The sequence below is a fragment of the Chelonoidis abingdonii genome, chromosome 21 (assembly GCF_003597395.2).
Source record: "Chelonoidis abingdonii isolate Lonesome George chromosome 21, CheloAbing_2.0, whole genome shotgun sequence".
NCBI classification, from domain to species: Eukaryota; Metazoa; Chordata; order Testudines; family Testudinidae; genus Chelonoidis; species Chelonoidis abingdonii.
Window position 1 is genome coordinate 1,592,169 of NC_133789.1, and position 11,904 is coordinate 1,604,072.

Sequence of the window (11,904 nt, forward strand, 5' to 3'; positions counted from 1 at the left end):
GCCTGTGCTGGGTAGCCCCTGTAGCGCTCTTGGCTGCAGACGCTGAGCGGCTTGGCAGGCGGTGAAGGAAAGATGCCCCGTGCCCCACGGCCCGCCGTGCCCCACGGCCCCTGAGCAGTCTCCCTCCACTGCCCGGGGGGGGCACTACGAGACCATGCGTGGTGCTGGCTGCACCCCCCATCCCAGGGCCTGTTGCACCAGGCAATTGCTGGGGCTCCCAGCCCTGCCCCCCTACGCCCCGGGAGGCTGGCGCGGTCGTTTCCCATCAGCGTCAGCAGAGATAATGAGCCGGAGCCTTGCACTAATGAAGGGGGAGCCATGGGGGGGGCAGGCAGGGCCCTGCGTGAGCTCCCACAGGGAGGGGGGGTCTTTGGGGGTCACCGAGCTCTCCCTTCATTAGCGCATTGGTGCCCTCAGCCTGTGGGATCCCCTCCCCCTCAGGCAGTGTCACGGCTGTGCCAGTACCCGGGGGGCGGGGGGGGCAGTTCTGCAGGCGACTCCCAGGCTCCTCGCTCAGCACAGGGTTGGGGACGGGGGCGGCCTTGGCTGCTCCCTCCCCCACTGGCGCCCGAGGCCATTCCCTTCTCCCCGGCACGGAGGGCGCCAGGAAACAGCCGGAAGCTGCTGGCTCGGGCGTGGGAGGCCAGCGAGTCTGTGAGAAAGGCTCCTGCTGGGGCCGCTGCACCTTGTCCCCCCCCACGCAGAGCCCCCCCCAGCAGCACGGCCTGGGCAGACCCCACTGGGCCAGTGGCACCATCTGCCCAGCCAAGGGCTCAGATCAGGCATGGTGCCACCCCTGGGGCGACTCCTCACTAAGTGGCTCAGCCCTGGAGCTTGCCCGCCCGCCTGCTCCCTGGGGCACAGGCCCCCCAGCCACCATCCCATGGTGCTGCCATTGCAGTTCCTGGCAGTCAGAGCCCGGGTCTCCCACGTGCACCCCGTCCCTGCCTGCAGGGTGCTGCCCACCCCATGCCCACGGGAACCTGCTGCTGCTCCCCGCAGGGGTGGTGACAGCTGCCACCTGGGCCCTGCGGCTGGCTGGGATCACGCCTGTCCCAGCCTTTGGACCCACTGAGCCGGGCGTCGGACGTCCCTGGGCTCTGGGACTGCTCCGACTTGCACTGTGGCTGCACCGGTGCCCTAGGGGTGCGTTACTGGGGCCCCCCTTTGTGACAGGGAATTCCCTTGTTTCCAGCTCCTTAGAGCTGCGCGAGTGAGGTGCAGTGCTGGATCTCTCTTGACCCCAGCCCCCTGCCAGCAGAGCTCACCGGCCTGGCGTGGGCTGTCTGCCCCCCTGCTCTCCCCGCCCACGGGCTGTGCACGGGGTGCTGTTCTCGGGCAGCGACTCCGCAGGGGGGCTCCTTGTGCCGCCGGGGCGCCAGCGAGCAGCGCAGGGCACTCACCATATGGAGCCAGCCCTGGGCACCCTGCCGCTGGCTTTGCTGTGTTCCCCCACCCAGTTCGGCGTGACAGCTCCCCTCTGCTCCGCTCCCCAGGGATGGATTTCCACAAGGAGCTGCACCGCCTCGAGGCCAAGGAGGGGCTGAAGGGCAGGAAGCTGCAGAAGGCCCTGGAGAGCTTTGCCTGGAACATCACGGTGCTGAAGGTAACGCCAGGGCCTGGCTGCTGGGGTTGGGTGACTCCCTCTAGATTCTCGCCTGCTGTGGTTTTCCCTTGACTCAGTTTCCCTTGTGTTAAAGGAGCCCTGGAGCCTGAGGACCAATGGGACCGAGAGCTGGGATCGCTGGTCCCAGCTCTGCCACCGGACTCCCTGGGGCCCATCCCCTCCTGGGTCTGTTTCCCCACCTGTACCTAGGACGGGCGAGGGCTGAGGCTGGCCTGACGGGGTGACACTCTGGGGGCGGTGGGACGCCAGACCGCGCCACGTGACGCTGTTTCCTCTGCTGCTCGGAGTGCTGGGCCGTGACACCCAGGAGAGCGATGCCCATGCTGAGCGTTCACGTCGCCTCTGCACGTAGCAAACCGGCCAGATTCACATGCTCACAGGGAGGGTGTTATCCCTGCTCTCCTAGGGGGAAACTGAGGCACTGGGCAGGAAATTCCTTAAGGCCACACAGAGCCAGTGGCGGATCCAGGAATGGAACCCAGGCCTGCCGCTCCCCTCTTGCGGTGCTAGCGCTGGCAGCTGCCCCTGTGCATCCTGCCAGGATGGTCCCAGCTGCCTGCAGTGCCCTCCTGTCCCTGTTGATCTTGGGACCCGGGACAGATTGTCTGCCTTCCCCTGGCTCCCAGCCTAGCCTTGCCCTGGGCCCTGCTTGGTGCTGGTTCACGTGGCAGAGCTGAGCCTGCCAGGGAGCAGGGCCAGCGGGGCTGGACGCAGTCCAGGCTGCAGACAAAGGGGCATTGTTGGTGGCCAGGGCCTGTCGGCTACGTTCCCCCAGCCCACCCCAGCACCTGGGTCACTCGACTCCCGTGAGGCTCAGTGGCTTCAGCTCCCTGAGAGCCATTCCCAGCTGCTCCAGCGCCCGCAGGGCTGTCGCCCAGTGAGTAGGCACAGCTGGGCCCGGTGGTGGCCGAGGACATCAGGCGGATCCCAACCTCTGTGTGGGGAGTGGGTGCAGAAATCCCCCGGAGCAGCCTCCAGCCACGGCCAGCGTAGTGGGACCCTGCAGCCATTACTGGCCCCCTCGGCCAGCTTCCTTCGCCCTTTGCTAGGACAGAGCCTGCTTCAGCGAGTCCTGCAGGGCCTGCAGCGCCAGCTGCCATGGAAGAGCTAAATCGACGAGGGCCACGAGTGTGCACAGGTGTGTGTGTGTGGCAGGCTGTAGGGCTGTGGGCATGCACTGGTGTGGTGTGTGTGTGTAGGGCTGTGAGTGTGCACAGGTGTGTGGTGTGTGTGGTGGGTTGAAGGCCGTGAGCGTGCACAGGTGTGTGTGTGTGTGTGTGTAGGGCCATAGGTGTGCACAGGTGTGTGGTGTGTGTGGTGGGCTTTAGGGCCACAGGCGTGCACAAGTGTGGTGTGTGTGTAGGGCCGTGGGCGTGCACAGGTGTGTATGTGTGATGGGCTGTAGGGCCGCGGGCATGCACAGGTGTGGTGTGTGTGGCGGGTTGAAGGCTGCAGGTGTGCACAGGTTTGGTGTGTGTGGCAGGCTGTAGGGCCACGGGTGTGCACAGGTGTGTGTGTGGCGGGTTGAAGGCCATGAGCACGCGCAAGTGTGTGTGTGTGATGGGCTGTAGGGCCGCAGGCATGCACAGGTGTGTGTGTGGCGGGTTCAAGGCCGTGAGCGTGCACAGGTGTGTGTGTGTGTGATGGGCTGTAGGGCTGCAGGCGTGCACAGGTGTGTGTGTGTAGGGCCGCAGGCGTGCACAGGTGTGTGTGTGTGATGGGCTGTAGGGCCGCAGGCGTGCACAGGTGTGTGTGTGGCGGGTTGAAGGCTGTGAGCGTGCACAGGTGTGTGTGTGTGATGGGCTGTAGGGCCACAGGCGTGCACAGGTGTGGTGTGTGTGGTGGGTTGAAGGCCGTGAGCGTGCACAGGTGTGGTGTGTGTGGCGGGCTGTAGGGCCACGGGTGCACACAGGTGTGGTGTGTGTGTAGGGCTGTGGGTGTGCACAGGTGTGTGGTGTGTGTGGCGGGTTGAAGGCCGTGAGCGTGCACAGATGTGTGTGTGTGATGGGCTGCAGGGCCGGGGGCGTGCACAGGTGTGGTGTGTGTAGCGGGCTGTAGGGCACACACAGGTGACAGCTCTGTGCCCCCTGGACTGGGCTCTGCGCTGCCTGGGTCTGGACCGGGGCCCCATTGCTCTGGGTGTAGGGTGGGCCCTGGGGAGATGCAGGCCCTGCTCCTGTGGGAGCCGTCAGTGTTGGGACCGTGGTGCGGTGATCCCGTGCTGCCATCTAGGGGCTGTGTGGGGCAGAGGCCATTGTGGGGAGTGAGCGTCCCTCAGAGCTGGGCGATGGCTAAGGGGCCTTGTGGTGCTGAGCCGGGGAGAGTATGGGGCAGTGCCACAGGGGCAGCGGCTGGAACAGGGGGAGCTGCCGCACCCCTGGCTCGATGGGCTTTCCATCATATACAGGGTTTAGTTTGGTTCTATGGCTCTCGCCTACCCCCGGTACAAATTGTGGGACGCTGGATGGGCAGGTCTGCGGCGAGCGTGTGCCCGTGGCTGCCCGCAGAGGGGAGAACAGCCTGCTGCTGCCACCAGCGAAGGGAGCTGCTCCTCCAGCTCAGGGGTGTGGGGGGGTCCCAGCACCGTGCCGATGGCCGGGCTCTGCGTTCTGGCTGGTTCTCGGTGCTCTGCCCGGACAGGGGCCCTGTGGAGTCAGCACCACACCACACCGCGACACCCCACCCGCTGGGCGTGGAAACGCTGCCTCCTGCTGGACGCTGCCTGCCCAGGGAACCAGCTGGGGCTTGGACAGGGAGGCACAAAGCTGCAGTACCCAGAGTGGACTCCTGATGGCACCAGAGCAGTAGCCCAAAGGGGCTAGTGCGCGGCCAAGGGGGCCGGGTGGGGCTGGGCAGGTGACCCCCGTGGCCCACGTACGTGAGAGGGGGAGGGACGCGGCGTCGTGTGATCCTTTCAGGCCCATGTCCTGCCAGGTGTGGGGTGTCTCAGCTCTGCTCAGGGTCCATAGGGACCGAGCGTGCTGGACCCGCAGCAGGGAGGCTCCCTGGCCCACACTCTGCAGGGAGGCCCGTTCAGATCTCAGCTTTTATCACCAGCTCTCAGCTCTTGGTGCCACTTTTCCCACCGGGGGACCGGGCTGAGATACCCCTGCCCCCTGTTCACCCCACAGAGGCCATGGGTGGGTGGGATTCCAGTCTGTGCTGACCTGAATGCCTGCGGGGGGAGGAGCTGACTGTGCCATAGGTGTGAAAGGGGGATTTGCTGCCGCATGACTGACCTGTGATCCGAGGATTCAGGGACTCAGCCGGAGGCAAGGGGTCTCTTGCAGGAGTGAGGGGGCCGAGGGTCGGTGCAGGAGGTCAGACAAGAGGATCACTCTGCTCCCGTCTGGCCCCCAGGCAGGGCTGGGACGGGGGGAGGCTGCTCATCTCATGGGGTGGGGTTTGTGCTTTAGGGGGTCGCTCCTGAGCAGTGACTCTGCCTGGGGAGGGGGGACAGGTCGGCTGGGTTAGGGTCTCTGCGTGTCACAACCTGGGCCCCTCTCCCCACAGCCCAGGGACCAGTTCCCACTGGTGGGGGGAGCCCCTGCCCCTCGTTCTCCAGCCGCTGCAGGAGCGGGGTGCCTCTGGGTCCAGGCTGCTCCCCCAGAGCACAGAGACCTCGAAGGAGCCAGCCCCCAGGCCTCTGCTGGCTCCAGCCCTGAGGGTGGGGGTGCCCATTGGGTGCTGATGGGGTCCCCCCACCCCACACACCCCTGACCTTTGGCCTTTCCCCGCTGCAGGGCCAGGCAGATCTCCTGAAGCAGGCCAAGGCGGAAGCTCTGGACAACCTGTGGCAGATCCACAACGCGGGACAGTCGTGTGGCATCGGAAGGAACGGCTCTGCCTCCCCCGACCTTGGCCGGGCCCGGACCCCCCTGGAGCCCATCTCTGAGACAGAAGGAGGCAGCGACACCGGGTCCTGCTGACCGCGGGGCAGGGCATGGGGGCCAGGACTGAGCCCGCGGCTCCTCCATCGCCCGGAGCCCCCAGCGCCCCTGCCACGCACCCAGGATTGTACGGCCCCAGGCTCCAGAACTCCTGGACCATTGGCTGTGTGTGTGGAAAACAGGAGCCCGGCCAGGGGGTGGGGGGGCTGCACGGGCCGTCCCAGGGCAATCCAGACTGGTGATTCGGGTGGGGGCAGGGTTATCACTCTGCCTGGCCCTGGGCTGCGCCCTCGGGCTGGGCTGAGGGGGTTGTTTCAGGCAGGGATTGGGCTTGGGAATTTGGGACCTGCAGGAACCTACTGTGGGACGAGGTGCTGGGAGTGAGAGAGGGGCCAGGTCGGCTCCAGCCTGTCTCTCACCATCATACTGGTGCCCTGAGCCCCCAGAGCCTCCCCACAGCCCGGGTCCTGCTCGGACTGCGCTTGCTGAAGGAGCATCTCTGTCCTGCTGTATGTGGCTGGGCCGGGGTGTGTGTGTGTGTTGTGTATTGTGGGGGGCTGCTGTACTCTGAGAGGTTAGGTTGATGTAGCTGCAATGCTCAGCTGTGAAAAATCCCCTGCCCCCCAGGGCTGCAGCTGCCCCCCTCCCCCCCGCAGTGCAGATGCAGTGGGTTGGTACCGTCGTGTGGGGAGTTGGTGTCGTCCCGCGATGGTACCCCCGGCGGAGGGCATCGGCTGCATCTGCCCTGCGGGGTGAGGCCAGCGCGTTACAGAGAGTCGCAGGGCCCCCTGAACGTTCCTGGATGGGGCTCCGGGGCCAGGAAGCCAGCAGCTGTGCCCTGGCTCGTGGGCTGCCTCTCCAGTCCCACCTGGGGGTCAGGGCCCAGGGCCGAGCTGGTGAGTGCAGCCTGGAGCAGGGGCCTGGCCGTGGGGCTGGGCAGGGGGTCAGGCGTAGTCCCAAGGGTCCTGCTGGCAGGGTGGAGTCCCAGGGCAATAGGGGGCTGCCTGGCCCAGCGAGATCCCCAGAAACCAGCCCTGGGCTGGGTGGGGTTTTTGCCCAGGCAGCAGGAGCTGGGAGCAGCCCCCTGCCCACCACTGTGTGGTCAGAGCAGGGTGGAAGCTGCTGCGTTATAAAGAGCAAACCCCAAGCTGGTGCAGCGGCTGCTGTTTGTCTGTGGGGCTCTGAGTGGGGCAGGGCGGGGGCCAGCTGCACACCCGAGATGGGCAGCTGGGTCTAGGGGAGCTCAGCTCCATGGAGTCACGGGGCAAACCTGGCCCTTCGCCACCCAGAGCCAGGCTGGGCCCGGCATGGGGCAGCCTTGGGGCACAGGCTCTACAGGCCCCCTCCCCGTGGGGGAGGACACGCGCTGCTCACCTGGTGACCGTATGATGTCCCTGAATGGGCCCAGGAAGGAGGCAGCGGCTGGGTCCGGACACTGGGCCCAGGGAAGGAGCAGCCGGAGGTGCAGCCATTTGCAGCTGGGACTCGGCCCCGCCTGGGCTCCTGGACCCGCTCTCTGGCCTGCTCAGAGTAGCCGGCATGCCAGGTGCCCTCCCCAAGCACCACCTGCGGATGGGACTCCTGCCAACTGGGCTGCTTTGCTGGCAAAACCCTGGCCCGTGGCCTTGGCGATTTACCCACTGTCATCTGCCCTGGGATGGAAACACCCCCCCCCCCGCCCCCCAGTTGCTGCAAGCGTCATTGACTCTCAGGGGATGTCTGCAGAGCGTGGTCTGCCAGGGCTCATTTCTCACAACACCAGACTCAAGCTAGGGCTCCTAGTCCCAGCAGCCTGCGCGCTGCACGGACAGCCCTCCCGCCTCCCCACGCCACCACTGCGACGGCCCCGGATCAGCCAGACGCCTCCAGCCAAAGCCCCCTGCAGCCCCGCCTGTGGGGCCAGCTCAGGGCTAGTGGACACAGGTGTGTCCCGTGCCATTAGTTGGGGCTGGGCCAGGGGAGAGCTTGGCCTCCAGGGAGGGCCAGGCCCCACCAAGGAAATTGCTTCCGCCAGCGCTGGGTGGCTCCTATGGGCCCATGCAGCCTGGGATGCTGTCAGTAGCTGGGGGCTGGGCCAGCACCCTGGGGACGGTACCTAGTGCCACGTGAAAACAGCATGTTTCACCCCTGAGCTGTGACCTCAGCCACAACTGAGCAGTGGCCTGTGGCCAGGCAGCCTGGGGGAGCTGTGCAAGGGGTGAGTGCAGCGGGGGTCTATGGCGGAGGCAGGAGCTGTGGGGAGCCCCCACACTGCCATGGCCCATCTGGATGCAGTGGGGAGGCCTGGAGAGGGGGGATAAAGGGTTTGCCCCATGCCATGGGACTGAGCAGCCTGTCTCCAGGAGCACCCCCTGCACCGCTCCCCAAGTGCCATCCAGCTTGCAGCAAGGTGCCCATGGCTGGGCACAGATGCCGGCCTGGGCGTGACAGTGGAGATTCTTGGCCTGAGCTGTGGCTGCCTCTCCCAGGCCTCGGGGCCTGACCCACAGGCAGGGTGAGGACTGACGGGGCCCCAGGGCTGAGCAGGGGCCTTGTTTGGGGCTGGAAATGCGGGGTGGGCAGTGGTGCTGCCCCTGGCTTGGAGAAATAATAACCCAAATCGGGGGTTTCCATCACCAGTGCCCCCCTTAAAACATGTTCCAGCATCACTGGGGGGCGGACTCTCCCCCTGCAGTCTCTGTCTGCAGTGCCTGGCTCTCGGGGGGCTTGGCGATGCACCGTGCCGCAGCCACGTGCGGCCATGCCAGCACCTCTGACACGCCAGGGACAGATGCAGCTCCGCTGCCAGGCACCCTTTGTTGGGGCCAGGTAATTAGCCTAATGGGGCCCTGTCTCCCCTTCCCCCCCTGCTGCTGACCTTCCAGCAGCTTTGTGCCGTGTGGGCTGGCAGATTCCTTTGGAAGTTACAGGCTCATTAGTGCCCGGCTACGCAGCCCGTCTCCATCCCGCACGACCACCAGCCGCTTGGCTCCGGCCACCGCATAATGGGGAGCCACAAATGAGGGAACGGGCCTTGCCCATCTCCAGGCAACGGGGAACAATGGGCGCGTGTCTCCCGGAGCGTGGCCCGTCCTGCAGCCCCAGCCCCCTGGGACTGAGCTGCGGGGCAGCCCAGCCCTATAAAAGCCTGGGCTGCCAGGGAGAGCAGCTCAGGGCTTCGCTGCTCCTCACTGGGTCATGCCAAAGCTTCGCTCAGGTCCTCGCAGACACCTCAGACCCATGGAGGTGCCCAACACCAAGGTACTGTGCCAGGGCCTGGCCGCCAGGGCTGGGCTGGGCAGAAGGGAGGCCGCAATCCAGGGAGGTCTCGCGCCAGCAAGGGCACAGTTGGGGAGGGGGAGGCGTGCAGCAGGAGGGGGAGCAGAGCACGGTGATGGGGCGGCGCGATGGTGGCCTTGGACCCCAGGCTGCATGTCTCCCCACCCTATGCACCCCCTTGGTGAGCAGCTCTGGGGAGGAGCCCAGCCCAGCCCATCCTGCCCTCAGGTGATGCAGGCTGGGGTGCAAATGGCATCTGCTTTGTCCCTTCCCGGTGTCTCTCCTGATCCCAGTGGGGTCCCAGAACCCACCGAGACGCCCCATCCCTTGCCACACTAGCCCTGGAGCTGGGGAGGCCAAGACCTGCTTGGGGAAGCTGTAAGGTGAAACCACCTCCTAAGGCTGCACGCTGGGCCTGGCTCTGCCCGGCCTGGTACCTGTGGCCCTGCGTCCGCTGCGTGAACTGTTCCCCGCTCAGCACCGTGGTGCGTTGCACGGGTGTTGCACGAGGTCACTAGGCTGGCTCAGCACCGGGTGTTGCAGAACCAAGTCCCGCTCAGTGTTTAAGGGAGACCCAGCAGCTGTTACATTTGACCCCGCCAGCCATGCACAAACCAGGGTGAGCGTCCCACCTGCACCAGTCCCGCCTCACCTGGACGGGTCCCTGGGGGCAGCTTGGTCTCCATGACGCACCCTCTGCCAGCCAGGGGGCCAATTAGCGCTAATTGCAGCCGTGGCTGTTTCTCCTGTATGGAAAGGGGCGGAGGCTGCAGTGTTGCCATGGGGTGAAGGGCAGGGGACGGTGTGTGTCTGGTCCCTTTGGCTTGGATTCTGGAGCAGGTTGCCAGGGCCTGTGCAAAGGGCGTGTGCCAGGCAGGACTCCTGGGTGCTAGGCCTGGCTCTGGGAGGGCGGTGGGGGCAAGGGGTCAGGACTCCTGGGTTCTAGTGCTGCCGTGGGAGGGTCATGCAGCCCAGCTAGTGCAGAGGGGTGTGGTGAGGTGTGATTAGCTACTGCTGGGATGCCGGCTGGGGGGTGGCTATGGGAGACTGGGGCGTGCTGGGTCTTTTAGGGGAACCATTTGCTGAGAGTTCACAGTGGGGCAGGGCAGTGAGGTGGCGCCCACGTGGGGTTTGCTGGGAGAAGGTGGGGCTGGGCCTGCGAGGTGGGGGGAGGGGGCTTGTTGCCCCCCCAGGCTGGGCTGGGCTGGTTGCTGGGCACCAGCCGACCTGTCAGTAATGGAGTCAGGGCAGGGCTCCCGGAGCTGGGCAGCTCAGCACTGGAGGGCATCTTGCTGGGGCTGTCAGAGCCAGGACACCAAGCTAGGTGGGCCCCTGGACTGAGCCAGCCTGGCAGCTCCTTTGAGGGGGATACAGCTTCTTTGCAGCTTGGCTCTGAGATCCACAGCCTGGGGCAGAGGGGGGCTGCGGTGTCTCGGGTTTAACCCCATCAGTGCCAGCCTGTCCCTGCACTAATGCCTGCCTCTCGCGCCCGCAGCTCCACAGGGCCTCCTGCCTCCTGCTCCTGGCACTGCTCTGCTCCCTGGCTGCACCCCGGCAGAGCGTGCCCATGTGCTGCCGCCAGAAGACCTGCCCCTGCCGTGTCTATGACCTGCTGCATGGCTTGGGCAACCACGCCACCGGCATCCTCACGCTGGGTAAGAGGAAGAGCAGCTCGCGGGCCTTCCAGAGCCAGCTCTACCGCCTGCTGCACGGCTCGGGCAAGCACGCCGCCGGCATCCTCACCATGGGCAAGCGGGCACAGCTGGTGCCAGAGCAGCCAGCCTCAGCCTGCCAGGCCGTCTCCCCCAGCATGGACGTCCTGCTGCCTCCAGCCATGTGTGCCGCCAACACTGAGCCTGCCAGCACCAGGGAGTCCCAGGGACAGCTGGACAAGGACTCTGCCAAGGGCCGGAGCGGGGGGGCTGCAAAGAGCTTTTCCTGAAGTGGCCGGGGAGGGGCAGGGAGGAACCACGGGGACTCTCGATGACTGCGGGCACCACGGGTCGTTTACAAATAAACCCCAGCCTGAGGCTCACAGCTGTCTGCTTGGCATGTTGTCTCCCAGGAACGCTGCGGCGGGGGGGGAGAGATGGGGTGCCCGGGGGGGCTGGCCAGCGGCTCCAGCAGCCAGCTGCTGTCATGTGGGTAGGGGGGCCTGGTGGCCCAGGTTTGAGCCCTGCTGCCTGGGCTGGGGCAGAAGGGAGGCGGTGCTGGACCACCCTGAGTGGGGCGAGCTCAGCACATGGCAGCTCTCCCGGCGGGGAGGGGGGACTGCTGCCAGAGCCCATGGCTAAGGGGAGGGTCTCTCGAGAAATATCGAAGGAGCCTGGGAGCCGGTTTGCCAATGAGCTGCGCTCACAGGGAATCACCCCCCCTTGGCTGGCAGGCTGAACGCTGTGCAAGGCCAGGCAGGCCTGGGAGCGGGTGAGTTGGCTGCATGGTCCTGGCTGGGATGGCTCCGGCCTGAGCCAGGAGCACCCTGCATTCCCACTGCAGGCACCCGGGGGCTGTTCTCCCACCAGCTGGCAGCAGGGCCACGGCCGGGGTTCCCGGGCCGGTGGTCTGCGGCTCGCAGCATCTGATTTATGCAGCAGATGCTCCAGTCTATTGCTCGGTGTCTGAACGGCTCCCACCCCCTAGCGCTGGCAGCCAGAGGGCAGTGTCGAAAAAAAAACTGGGCCCGCTGTGCTGGGTTGCTGCTGCGCACAGACTCACAAGTCTGCCCTGGGCCGAGGGTGGGGGGACAAGAGCAGCCCCCAGCCCTTGAGCCTGGGGAAGCAAACACCCCCCCCCCTTACAGTTAGCAAGACCCTGGTTCCCCGGCCCTGCCCTGCCTGCTCCACCCCCTGCAGCAGGGCCGATGTAACCCCAGGTGAACTATGCAGCTGCCCAGGGCACCAAGATTTGGGGGTGCCAAAAAGCTGTGCCCCCTCATTTTTTTTTTACTGTATTGCTCCCAGCAGGGGAACTAGCAGCTCACAACCACGTTAGCACCTACCTCTGCAGGTGTCCTCTGCAACTGCAGGCCCCACCACCTCCCTCCACCGCGCCCCACATCACTGCCCACCCCTGCCCCCTACCGCCAGCCCAGAGCCACCTCCTACCTGGGCTGCAGCATTGCTCCCTAGC

General features: G+C 66.1%; 2 protein-coding genes across 2 annotated transcripts in view; both read left to right on the forward strand.

The window, feature by feature from the left end:
- LOC116829863 (inactive phospholipase C-like protein 2) overlaps window positions 1-5,675 on the forward strand; it is a 12,697-nt gene extending 7,022 nt beyond the window's left edge. Inside the window, exons 3-5 of the mRNA XM_075059720.1 lie at window positions 418-1,146; window positions 1,497-1,606; window positions 5,371-5,675. Coding sequence (XP_074915821.1) covers window positions 418-1,146; window positions 1,497-1,606; window positions 5,371-5,556 — 1,025 coding nt within the window. The 3' untranslated portion in view covers window positions 5,557-5,675. The remainder of the gene's footprint in view (window positions 1-417; window positions 1,147-1,496; window positions 1,607-5,370) is intronic.
- Window positions 5,676-8,469: 2,794 nt separating this feature from the next.
- Window positions 8,470-10,772, forward strand: HCRT (hypocretin neuropeptide precursor). Its single transcript, XM_032788911.2, has 2 exons — window positions 8,470-8,757; window positions 10,271-10,772. The coding sequence occupies exons 1-2, from the start codon at window positions 8,695-8,697 to the stop codon at window positions 10,715-10,717; spliced, it is 510 nt and encodes a 169-aa protein (XP_032644802.1). The 5' UTR covers window positions 8,470-8,694; the 3' UTR covers window positions 10,718-10,772.
- The last annotated feature ends 1,132 nt before the right edge of the window (window positions 10,773-11,904 follow it).